Source organism: Manis javanica, chromosome 8, assembly GCF_040802235.1.
Source record: "Manis javanica isolate MJ-LG chromosome 8, MJ_LKY, whole genome shotgun sequence".
NCBI classification, from domain to species: Eukaryota; Metazoa; Chordata; class Mammalia; order Pholidota; family Manidae; genus Manis; species Manis javanica.
Window position 1 is genome coordinate 37,154,946 of NC_133163.1, and position 13,247 is coordinate 37,168,192.

Consider the following 13,247-nt stretch of genomic DNA (forward strand, 5'->3'; position numbering starts at 1 on the left):
GAAATGCCTGAGGATGCTCTTGGAAGGTTGGGTGTTTAGGGATCACAATGGGTCCATGGAGTACATACTGGAGGCAGAGGAAACTTGGGGCACCTGTGTTGGAGTCTGGGGACGTTTAGGATTCCTTGGCTCTTGCCATCTGAAATGCTAAGAGCAAGATCACTGACAGCACACTGTTGGCTGTTCCATGCAGGGCAGCTGGATGCATCCATAAACTCTCTCTCTCTTCCCTCCCTGGGGAACAGCATGAAGCTCGCATACCTTCTCCTTGGCCCCGTGGTCCTCCTCCTCCTGGCTGGCTGCAGCTGTGCCCTCAGCCCCTCCAGCGGAAACCTGCACACCTTTGTGGGCTGTGCCGTGAGGGAGTTTACTTTCCTGGCCAAGAAGCCAGGCTGCAGGGGCCTTCGGATCACTACGGATGCCTGCTGGGGCCGCTGCGAAACCTGGGAGGTGAGTCCCAAGCCAGGCCCAGGTGGCCATGCCTTCAGAGCCAGTCACTTGGTCTGATTCCTAAGTGTTCATTTTTTAAATGAAATGAGGTAGAGCTGGGACATCTGCCCTTTCCAGTGGGGTTTTTATTTTTTTATGTGTGCTATTTTCTACTCATTTACAGATACATGGAGGAATTCAAGGGGTAAGTGACTGCAGAGTTATGTGGAGAGTCAGTGGGAAGTTGAGGATAAATTCTTGGATCAAGCATGTAACCAGAGCTCTAGCCTCTATTTCTCCACCTGTGATAACGCCATCCAGTCAGAGAGAGAGGCTCTAAACTGGGGCAGGTGAGGGTGGTCCTCAGCCCCTCCTTCTGTGCCTCACCCACAGCTCCGCCCTGCCCCTGCCGCCCACCCCTGCAGTTTCTGGGGGCCTCAGGAGTTGTCACTGGCAGATACTTTAAATCCTTTTATATGCTATTATAACCAGCCTGTCTAGAGACATTGCATTTGAAATGGGGATAAAAATCTCAAAGTTGCTGTTGGACTGGGTTGAGGAGATGTTGTGGAGTGAGAAGAGACATGTCAGCACCCCACCGCGCCACCGCAGGTGCCGACTGCTGACTCTCCCCACTAAGGCTCAAGCTGGTCACTAATGGAGTACCAGCTCCGATCTTGTTCCCCGGACTCAAAAACCTTTAGTGACCATCTGCGACTGCAGATTCCATAACCAGCTTTCCAACCTCAACAGTACATTTGCCTCTTTCCCAGCAACAACATATATCCCGAGTTGGCGCCTTGGCAGAGTGATTCGAACCATCCCTTACAAAATCTCACGTTTGGCCCTTTCCTTGTACCCCTTTTCATTTCTGTCTGTCGTTACTAAATTGATTCTCTGATGCCTGTCTCCAGTGCCAGCTCCATCCCCAGGGGTATTCTGGCTCTGGTCAGCCCATGACTCCAGTCTGCCTTTTATCTTACATCCTCCCCCACTGGCACACCACTCAAATTTAATTTTTTTTGAGGAAAGAGGTTCATTATTGCAACTTTCACAGCTCTTGTCAAAGTGCCCTATACAAATGAGGCATTCAGTAAATATTTGTGGGATTACATGGGATTGAACTCCACCTGGAGCGGCACATCCTCTAAGCCTAACTGATGCTGGCTTGGAAGCGCACGAGTACATGAGAAGACAGCGCCGTTAGGAAAAATACCCTTCTACTTAGGGACTCAGAGAGCAACCTGCTGTCACTTACATAAAAGTACGGCCCCACAAATGAATTTGGGTTATGGTGATGAAATCCCCAAATTAAATGAAACCACTCCACCAAATTAGCTTTATTTTTGCTTCATTCAGGGGCTTGAGACCTAATAGCCAAATGAAAATTCAGTTGCTAAGGATACCGTGGCTGTGGCTTGACAACAAATGCACTCAGAGAACTTTAGTATCTTCTTGCATTCGGTCGGCCTGGCGGTGTGTCCTCCTGCTCGCGGTTCATTTCTGGGCTGTTCAGAGCTCTTTCTGGGTCCAGATCTCAAGCCACCATTTCCCTTAATTCATCTTCTCTTCTGGTAAACTGATGAATGTCTTTAATTAAATCATCGTCACAGGGGGTCAGGGACTGTGGCCTCACTACAGAAAAGGAACCAAGACCCTTAGAGAAAAGATTCCTCTTAATGTTAGCCAGTTTTTATTGATGCCTGTACTGCACTATGAAAAGAGAGGTTACTTATAGAAAATAAATAGAGAAGAATGAGATTTATATTTCTAGCAATCTGAAAGCTTCTGTGATACAATGCACTTATTTTTGGGAACCTGACTGGGGAGCATGTCTGAAGATAAGGATGTTCGTGATGACAATGTGGCTGGATTTACTTTGAAGATGGAACTGTTAGTGGGAATAGCCTTTGCTCATGGCCTAGGTTTAGGGTTGCCAGATCTAGCAAAAAAAACAGACCAAACTGAACCATGGTGTCAGTTAAATTTAAATGTCAGATAAATAACATTTTCTTTCTTGGTACAAATCTGTCTCATGTGATATTTGGGACGTACTTTTACTAAAAAAAAAATCTGTTGTCTACTTGAAATTCAAATGTTACTGATGTCCTGTGTTTATCTGGCAACCCTACCTGGGATTTCAGATTACTGAGGGTAAGTGGATATGAAGAAGGATAAAATGCTACCTGAGAAGTAGGAGGAAGCAGCTGGTGTTAAATTCAGCTCTTCTACTCAGCCCTTGTCAAAAGGAAATACATTATTTTCATGACAGTCATGTTAGAACTTCATCCCGGACCTCCATTAAGCCTATTTTCTTTGCTCAGGACATGTGAAGTGACTGTCCTTTGAAAGCACGTAAGTTCTTCTACTTTTAGGTTACATTTACTGAACCCTTCCTGGGTGCTACGCATAGTGTGTTACAGATATCATCTTATGTTTTCTCCACCACAATGCTAAGAGGTAGAAATTTTGTTTCACAGATAAGGACAATGAGGCTTCAATTAAGTGGATTTTCCAAGGTCTCCAGAAAGTGGCAGAACAGGGATTCAAGCTTGGAAGTCTGACTGCAGGATTTGAGATTTTAATTACTATTTTGTGCTAATTTCCTGATCTATCTACTCTGTTTATCAAGATTATCTTTGAATCTATGATTTATAAAAGGTGAAGGCAAGAGGTGAATCCTGTGATTATCACAACAGCATACAGAGACCTGTCCTACTCTGTTTTCTTTCATTGATTCAACAGCTATGGAGCCCCTCCTGAGTGCCAGGACCTACTCTAGGTAGAAATGGCTCCACAGTGAGAAAATGGCCTGAAATCCCTGTCCCAGGGGAGCTTACTTTCGAGAGTGAAATACAGCACAAATACATAGAATACATAACATGTCATGTAGGCCTGAGAAGCACTGTGGAGAAAATGCAATCAGGAAGACGGGGAGGAAATGGCAAGGTGTGGAAGTGGGGTGTTGCCATGTTAAATAGGATGGTCAAAAAAGGCTTCCCCGAGAGGGTGACATTTGGTCAAAAACATACAGTTGGTGATGGAGTGAAATAGGCAGGAGAGCTTTTCAGGCAGCAGGAATAGCCAGGCAGAGATGTGCGGTGGGCTCCCCTGGAGTTCAGGATAAGGCAATGAACAAGACCAGGCTCCTGCCTTCAGGAATTTGCTTTCTGCTGGGAGGAGACACATGAACAAACAAGTGAATAATAAACTAATTTCTGATAGTGACAAATGGTTATCAAGATAATGAAATAGGATGGTATGTTCTAATGCGCTCTCTGTTTTCTGCCTGCGGGGACAGAAGCCCATTCTGGAACCCCCCTACATTGAAGCGCATCATCGCGTCTGTACCTACAATGAGACCAAGCAGGTGACAGTGAAGCTGCCCAGCTGTGCACCAGGAGTCGACCCCTTCTACACCTACCCTGTGGCTGTGCGCTGTGATTGCGGGGCCTGCTCCACTGCCACCACGGAGTGCGAGACCCTCTGAGCTGCCATGGCCTGCAGGCACAGCTGGTGGCCTCATGCCTCACAGAACCCCCTACACGGCAGTACAAGCAGTGTACCCCTAAATTCATGGACTGTAGCATTTCTGCCACACCTGTGGGCGACCTTGCTTGTCTCCCTTAGATCTAGCTCAGGTACAAGGCCCAGAGGCAGCAGACTTATGCTAAAAATGCAAAAATTTTGGGTCTTCACTAAAAAATTTTCTTTGGTTTATATACCTGCAAATTAAATTTTCCTTACCTTAAATCTCAGAACGTAATTGGTATGGACCACAATCCTCTCATTTGGATTTACAATGTGCCAGTGGCTTAAATGTGTTAGGAGTAATTAGGAATGGGCCTAGAATGTCTTTAAATTCTCATGTCCTATTTAACAACTGGGTTCCAACTAGATTTCTGATCAAAGGGCCAGAAGTTAATAAAACCAATTCTTTAGTCCTCATACCCCTGAAGAAAATTCAATTGCAAGCTTCCTTAGAGAAAATACTCCCTTCTCCTCTGAACTGAGCAATTATCTATCTAAGAAATAGAGATTGCTCAGATTGAAAAATGGAGGGTAATAGTAGGTTAAATTGAAAGGTGTCTGTATTTGGGTGATTTCTTTTCCCAAGCAAAATGCCTGAAGTCTCCTTAAGATCCTTCATAAAGAACCTCCTTTGTGATAAACCCAGAAAAAATATGTAACTAGAGCTATCTTTTAGGCTTAAAAACTTATAAAACGAAGTTCATGTTTTTAGACTCACGTGATGCTCTCCCAAAGCTATGTCCAAAATGATCAATCAAAAATACTTTTTCTCAGTTAGCATATTTTAAAGTTAAATTATAATTTTTAAACTCAGAAATTTTACATGTTTTTAGGGTAAAACTGCACTGTTGAATCAGAGGGAGAAGTCTGTGACTGGCTCTGGCCTTCTGTAAAATCTCACAGCAGCTGATTCTCTGTAACTTTTTTTTTTTAACTCTAATGTTATGCAAGTGTCTTTAATTCTAACTTTTTGCAGGTTGAAATTAACCTTGTTCCTTTTGCATGGTATGCCAGGAAAATCTATATGAATGCCAATAAAGCATGTCTTCTGTCTTTTGAATTCAAAAAAGTCATTTAAGTCTTTAGTACACTTGGAATAACAATAACAAGCACACATGAAATGAACTACAAGGTTATTTTTACTCATACATTAATTTAGGATGTCATGCTTAGTAAGGGGCACAGACAGATGAGTGGGCATCACGGGTCCCAGAGGTGGCTTTGTCCGTGTTTGTACCCCTGGCATATCACAGCTGGCATCTGGGAGTCCTTCAATGAGGGATCGATGAATTTCCAGGAAAAGAGGGAAGCAAATGTTGGGATTGGAGATCAGGGACTGGGGTGCTGGGGTGGACATCTGGGAACAAAGACCATGAGCAAAACCCACCCCACTCTTTGGTGCAGATACATTGATAAGCAAGAAAATCACTCTAACGTAAAAGTAGTCATGTGCTTGGGGTCTCTGCTGGGACAGTGCATGGTGATTAGGGGTAATACTAAGTGGCACCACTCAAGTGTTTTCAATCCACCCCTAAGAACTTCCCTCAGGTTTTTCTGAAAGGGCTGTTTCTTAGAGAAATGGGGGAAAAAGCAGAAGCAGTAAGGGCTTGCCAGAATTTGAGGAGAGACCGTAGGGTCAGTGAGGGTCCTAGCAGCAAACAAATGATAGAGTGGGATGCTGAGGAGAGTTAAATGAGGAGACTGCTGATAAATGAGTGGGCAGAATTAAGGAAACCAGCAAAGGGGGGCGAAACACTTCTTATAGGTGTTGAGAAACAAATGGGCAACCCTAGACGGAAGGAATAATAAGGAGAAGTGGTCGAAGTGATTGTCAGACCCCAGAGAGAACTGCAGGAGAGGGATGCCTGACAGGAGCTACAAACTTCTGTAGGAGGAGGCAGCCATTGCCCAACGGGGCCTGGGGGAAGCGGGGTTGGGAAAAACCACAAGCTCCTCTGCTCCTGCGCCCTGGCCTGCCAATCAGACAGGAAGGCGGAGAGCGAGGGAGCCCGCTGATGCTGGCCTCCTGGAAGCAGGTTGAAGAGTGGAGAGCGGATCTAAGGGGGCAGGTGGGTAAAATCCAGCGTGACTCTCCTCTGGGAGGCTCGGCCAGAAGGCCACAGGTGGCGAAGTTGGCTGTGATGGCCGTGAGGCGTGCTGCACCCACGCGATTACTGAGCCGGCCCCGGGATGGACTGAGACGGGTGCCCACGGAAAGGTACGCACTGGCTAACAGAGCATCTGCGAGATGCAGGAGCACTGGTCATGACCAGGCCTGAGACACGGTAGGCTGGTGGTTAAGTGCAGCGAAAGCACTCAGGGCCTGGTATGAGAGCTGCCTTTGAAGAGACTTTCTCCTCTTGAAGCCGGAGGGCAGACTGCTCCGAAACTCAGGCCTCAGACTGAATTTGGAGAGCGGCTGAATTATTAAAAAAAGCTAAATGCACTACTTAACAGTGAAGGTTATTCTAGGAAAGGAGCGGGACACAGAGCCCTGGAGGGGCTGACAGTTCGTGGATGAGCTTGAGGTTCCCTAGCAGAAGGGGTCTGTTCCCCTTGCTAGAGGAGATCAGGCATGGGGACCAGGCCAGGCCCGACCTGAGGGTGTTTCACGTGATCAGACTTGTCCTCCTCAAATACTGCCCACAACCCCTCCCCCCCCGCCATTGGTTCTACGTGGATAATTAGGGTGTAGTCTCAGAATGACCCAGCTGGGAAAAACGTTTCCTGTGATGAGAGGAAAAGATTCTCCCCGGAAGCTGCCTCAGGACTGACTAAGGTAAACAGAGATGGGTGGAATGCACTTGGGAATCATGAGGGTGTCAGACCGGGATGAGAGCGGTAGGTGGCAGCACATAAGACCGGGTAAGAGTTTATTCATATGGGCGCATTCTCCCATGACTCAGGACCTAACATCCTCACAGGGGCATGGGGATCTGGTCCCAGTGTGCTTTTGAAATGGCTCTTCAAAGCTTGGGCAAAACAGAGGCTTAATGAACACAAGATGCCAGAACTGTCCTGGAAGAGTATTTGAGGGCAAAAGGCTCAGAGCTCTGAGTCGGCTGGAATGCATTTATTGCGTAAGACCAGAGGACTCACCAGCTGGCTGTGCTCACTGAGGGTTCTGTGGGCACGCTCCTCACTGCAGCCATAAGGAATGCACTAATGAGGGCCACCTGCATCTTAGAAAAGCTCCCTAGTGGCTGCCCTCTGTAGACTGGGATTGCTGGCAGGAGAGACTGCCATGGAGCTGGGCTACCTGGTGTCAGCCGAGGTGAGAGGGGCCTGGAATAGCAGAGAGCAGTGGGGCCAGCCGTAGGAGGCCAGCTGAACAGAACTGCTGCAAGAGGCAGCTACGCAGTGGCATCCCGAGAACTCTGATCTACATCAGAATGTTCCCAGTCCGTGGTGTTAAAAAAACTTCTACAATAAATATGTATTATAATCAGAAGAGTTATTAATTAAAAAGTAAAATACCTGTCAGTGCTAACCTTGAATCTTTTCAAATCTTTCTCCTCTCTTCCTTTCTCCCTGCCCACCTCAATTCCACAAATGTTTATTAACTATAATTATGTGCAAGGCGCTGTGTTTGGGAAATGAAGACATAAATATTGCTATGATTTCTGGGTTTCTTACTGTAAGCAGGACTCTATCTTAAATCTTTATAATTCTTGGGTCAACCATGCTCATGGCCATTGTTAATTGCCATTTTCCTCCCTTTTTTATTGCATATTGTTGATATCAATCTTGTATTGGTTTCAAATGTACAACACAGTGGTTCAACAGTTACCCATATTATTAAATCCTCACACCCTTTAGTGTAGTTACTATCTATCTACATAAAATGATTACAGGATCATTGACTATATTCTCCATGCTGTGCACTGTCCTCTGACCAAATTACATTGTGATTGTGAATTATTGTGCCCCTCTATCCCCCTACCCATCCCCCCACCACCTGCCCCAACCCCTTCTCCTTGGTAACCACTAGTCACTTCTCAATGTCTGAGTCTATTACTGTTTTGTTCCTCTGTTTCGCTTTGTTTTTTTTTATTCCACAAATAAGGGAAATCATATGGTATTTGTTTTTCTTCACCTGGCCTATTTCACTGGGCATAATATCCTCTAGCTCCATCCATGTTGTTGCAAATGGCAGGATTTCTTTTCTTTTTATGGCTGAATAATATTCCACTGTGGAATCTTCTTTATCCATCCATCTATTGATGGACATGCTGTTGCCATTTTACCATGACTATTTTACTGATGATGAAGCCCAAAGCTCAAAGAAGTCAAATAACTTGCCCAGGATCAGACAGCTGATAGGCAGCATGAGTCAGGTTTCTTTGACCCAGAGCCAGACTGTTTCCATCAGAGCATGATGCCTTTTTGGCTCCTCCCAAGTCATTCTTTCTTGGAGAAGTCTCTGAATGTATTTAGGTCAGACTCTTTCACCACTGACTGGCATGTTTGCGATCTCTCCTGGAGGTGGCTCAGTGCCTGTTTGCATTGTTTTGTGGAAACTGCAGTTTTTCTCTACTTTGCTGTATAACCTCTAGGAAGATAATGCTTTACTCTAGCTCAAATCAAAGATTACAAGAGGAGAGACTGATGGAGAAAAGGAGCAGAGCCTCAAAGGAAATTCAGAGGGACTACTGTGGAGAAGAAGGTTGTATGCTCTCAACTGCTTCCCAGGCAGTGTGAACACTTGGGAGCAGGAGAAAGATGGCTCAGTGTCTTTTAGCGGAGCTTTAGATAAAACTAACTCAGTAACTTCTTACTCTTGGAAATATGTTTTTTTTTGTCAAATTATTAGAAGCTAAGGAGAAGGAGAATTCCTAGATCTTTCCCCCCCATTTTTGAATGAAGAATATAAATTTGTACAGCTTATTCTACTTCTGGGTTTGTTAGCTCCATTGATTCAAATGCTAATTCATGCATCCCTTCTTCCATTGGTTAGGAAATGAAGGAGCCACCAGGAAAGTAAACAATTCTGCTGCAGTGATGCAATTAACTCTTCAAATTAATGAGGTTTTAAACATAATAAAAAGGCTTTCTGAGGTAACAAATGAACTGTATATCTAACGGAAAGCAATGTAGCATTGATGAGAAGGTTGTACTTCATAAAGTGTTCCAAGAGGCCTGCTTGTCTTCTTCATTCAGGATAATGTTTTCTTAAAAATAGTTCTTACTATTTCTGGTTTTCTTCAAAACATTAAAGCAAATCATTAAGAAGCAATGTTTAAACCATGCTTTAGCAAATTCTGCAAATCTTATATTCTGAAATTTTCTACTAATGAAACAATTTACTGGATTAGAAGCATTTTGGACTTTATTTGTAAGATGAATCTTCTGGCATATATACAACTATTTTTTTTTACAATGATCTCCTTTGGTTTTAATAAATGTGATTGGGATTGTTTGGAATTGTGTATAGGGAGATTGAGGTTTGGTGGCTGGTTGTTGTGATCCTGGAGTATCTGAAGGGGGTGCTAAAGATTCCTGAGGAGGTTATGTTTAATGACAGGAAGAAGAAACAGGGGAAGGTTGAGAAAAAAAGGAGCAGGTGCAAAACACTGTAATTGGTCATGTAAGGCAGAGACTTCTCTGCAGTGCTAAGGAATTCAGAGGGATTATTCTATTCTCTGCTTCAGGTCCTCATTATCAGGAATAAAGTAAACATTTCCTAAGCTCTTTGGCTTTATATTTGACTCTAAATTTCCCCTAGCTGTACAATTTCTTTAGCATTTTGAATAATTGAGTTAAAAAAAAGGCTTTCTGATATACAGGATCAATTACATGTCTTGACCTTGATTGTGGATCACTGGGCTTCTGGAAAGTCATTCAAATACAAGCACTACCAAACAAACAGACAAATAAATAGACAACATTCTCCAAAAAAGAAAAAAAAATTGCTTTAGTAAAGAATATAAGTATTACCAAGGCAAAAAAAATAATTTTCTGTTGGTGATGTTGAGGATTGGATTACCAGCAAGCAATAAATGTAAATATCTCCATGTCACAGATAACATAAACTTTAAATCATTTGAAAGAACAGTTATTAACCTAAAATAAACTATATACCTGCACAATAAAGGATATTGATGAATTATTTAAAAGTCCTTATCTCAAGGAAGTATACATGCAAAATTGTGCACTTAAAATAGAAAATTTAATCCTGTTAGTTTGCAAGTTCTTTCTGCAGGAAATGCATGAATAGATTATGCTTTCTTGGCCTCACTGCGTTGCTCATGCAGCGATTCCTAAGATGGCAAAGTGCACTGTCAAAGGAAGGTGATCTAAGCTTCTAGGTTGTTCTGAACCTCCATCTGCATATCAAAATTAAAATATCTCTGGGGACCAATTTTGCTGTGTGGAATTAAGATATCCAGCATTTAAAGAGATGTTGGGAATGTTTTAAGAGGAAAATTTTGCTCATCTTTTGGTGCCTACTTGAGCAAGCTCAGGAGGCTAATGCTGAAACATCTCCCTGTTGAAACATAAACACTAGTAAATGAGAAACAAGGTCCAATTGAAATTGGCTGCAAATTTCAGCGTTAACAAAATCTGAGTCTATTTCAGGACAAAGCCAAAGGAACTAATGTGCCAGAAGTTTACTCCTGCCCATCTCTACCTTGTAAGCTGCACACCAGTGGAAAAGTAGAAGCAAGTGGGCTCTGATCAGGGTTTTTCTTCTTCAGCACTTGATTATTTCAATGTGCTTAATTCAGTAGAAATGTTTTCATTCAAATGGGGAGAGGCTTTCAGATGTCTTGGACTAGGATTTTATTTTTACTGCTGCAGTAAAGGGACTGAGAATCAAACAGTTAAATTACCAGTGCATGGATTCTTGAAGAGAGGTTGTCTGTTGATGCTGCTTTTCTTGCCCTATTAGTTTCTTGTGAAGAATATAAAAGACTTTATTTCATGGTCTGGGGAAGGAAGTGAATGAGTGGTGTGCAGTGCTGTGGCAAGCTGTAGGAGGATATGCTGTCCCTGGTGTAAGGAGTACATTTTAGCAGCTTGTACCAGTGGTTATGAGCAAGAAATCAGGGACACATTTGCAATAATGAAAATAATCTTTGGTACGACTCTGTTTTTGGATTTGACTAAACCCTTCCAAGAATGCTAGCCGCTTCGGGTAGCCAAGCTCCTCTCACATATAAGAGCTGTCCCAGTCTAAAAGCTTTCAGCTTATGGGTATCCTGGGACACAGTGGGTTCTTGTAGCCGAGAGTGTGGAGGAGGACACCTGATTTTAGGTACCAGAGTCAGAACTGCCAGCAGGGTAAAGGGAAGCCTGCTATGGGAGGCAGAAGGTGGTCCTTTACAGAAGAGGTGGTCCTTTGTGACTGCCTGCATGCTGGCATTAGGTCTTTATTCTGGGATGGAATCACTAAGACTGTAGCTAGAAAACTAGTAGGCAATTTTCAGGTACAAAGGAAATGGTAGTCTTTGAGCTCTTTCTTGTTGGAAGATACATGTGATTGGCCTTCAGAACTTCTTCAGCAATAATTCGATTTGAATAAGGTGATAAACTTCAGTATGTGTGTGTGGCTGTGTACGATTTTTTAAGGGCTCTTGAGCACAGGTGGGAGAACAAAGTCTTCCCAATGATGTTTAGTAAAAATATGCTGAATAAGTGGATACAACTCTGGTCTGGGCTTTGGGCAATAAAGATATAAATCTGTGGGATGCCTTGTTTAGAGGACAAGTTGTATTCAATCCTTATTTTGGTGTCTGGAGCATGTCTTCAACAATGAAGACAGAAGCTTCACCAAAAGTTTTATGCCTCCGAAATTTGTTTTATCTTAATTTTACAAGTTTATAACTTCCTGTCTTACTTATTTCTTCATGAAAAATAGTGTTGGAGGACATTTTTTCTCTCTGTTATAAACACCAAAAAAGCTTTCAGAACAGAAGTACTTCAGATTTAGCAGATCTTTCAAATCAGATGCTGCTTTTCTGCCTTTGATTCCAAAATGTGCTTATTCCTTTCCTGCAGCTGGGCAGCACATGACAAGAAAGAAGACGGACTTCTGAGAGCCTTTTTATACATCTAGTAAATGTGAACAACTCAAATATCAGCCTAAGGAAGACCCCTAAAAGTAGCATGAGGGAGACAGGTAAAGCTGATGGGTTCTTTTTCTGGCAACTATGTGTCTGTAGCCTCGCGACAAATTCGGTTGTCTCATAGGTCACTACTTCTCAAGTTTTAATGTGCACACAAGACACCTGGGAGTCTTATTAAAATGCAGGTTTGGATTTGGTAGGTCTGGACTGGGCCTGAGAGCCTCTAGTCCTGAGAGCTGTCAGGTGAAGCTGATGGGCTATTGTTTGGGTAGCGAATGGCTGGACCATTTCCCATTGCAGCAGAGGCCTCAGAGAGGCGGTTTTCTTGAGAGTCTAATGGAGACAGCCTTGGATTGAAATGAGAGTAGGAAAAATATATTTTAATGACTTAAAAGTTAGAAAATGGCACAAAACAAATGCAAGGTTAAAGAGTACGTGAAATAATATGCCATTCACTATGAAAAGGGTACATCGAATAACCATACATAAGAAGTGGATTGTAAGAAGGCCAGCCCGTGAGCAGGCCAGCAGGACAGCCCTGACCATCATCTCCTCTTAGAGATTACATGCGGAGGAACATGGACTGTTTCTACTGGGATGAAATTCTGCCGAGATGTACTTAAACAGCAAGTACTGCTTATTCGGAGCAAAAACAATGTAAGCCAGGTGATGAGAAGAATGTAGAAATCATAACCTTTCCTGCCATGACTCCTCCAGGAGAAAAACATCTGATTGCTTTAAATAATTGTTTTAAAAAAATGGCAGGTGGTGGTAATTTTAGGTGTGTATTTACAAAGCTGCCCCACACATATTGCCCTGCCATGAAAATATTTCTATTTTTTCTCCAAAGAATTAACATAAATTCAAAAGATTGACTTGTGCAGGGTCACTAGGAGGCTAAGTGTGCTACTGTGTCTTCTCTGTGAGACTCAGTTCTGGGCCTTAGGGACCTTCTCCTCAAATTGCCCCAGACATCATATTCCCCTAAATCACAGATCAGATCCTGTTGATCAAAGATAACTGCATATGTTGGGAGGCTTGGAGGACATGGCTAAAAATGTAACAAAATGACTCCAGCTATATAGAATCATGAAGTTTCTAAGCCACTGCAGATTTCAGAACAAAATGAAATTACCAGGGTAGAACACGTTTAAAACATACACACACAAAAGGGCTCTGAATTTTGACATAATATCTCCTAAGGAGAAAAAGAATAGA

General features: G+C 43.1%; 1 protein-coding gene across 1 annotated transcript; it reads left to right on the top strand.

Moving 5' to 3' along the window:
• The first annotated feature begins 246 nt into the window (after positions 1-246).
• Positions 247-4,010, top strand: GPHB5 (glycoprotein hormone subunit beta 5). The gene is made up of 2 exons (XM_017654449.3): positions 247-450; positions 3,731-4,010. The coding sequence occupies exons 1-2, from the start codon at positions 247-249 to the stop codon at positions 3,917-3,919; spliced, it is 393 nt and encodes a 130-aa protein (XP_017509938.1). The 3' UTR covers positions 3,920-4,010.
• Positions 4,011-13,247: the final 9,237 nt, after the last annotated feature.

Bases quoted from the DNA above. Each gene is read 5' to 3' on its own strand.
- GPHB5 (XM_017654449.3), top strand. From the start codon at position 247: ATGAAGCTCGCATACCTTCTCCTTGGCCCCGTGGTCCTCCTCCTCCTG. The intron at 451-3,730 runs GTGAGTCCCAAG...CTGCGGGGACAG, and splicing joins GCCGCTGCGAAACCTGGGAG to AAGCCCATTCTGGAACCCCC.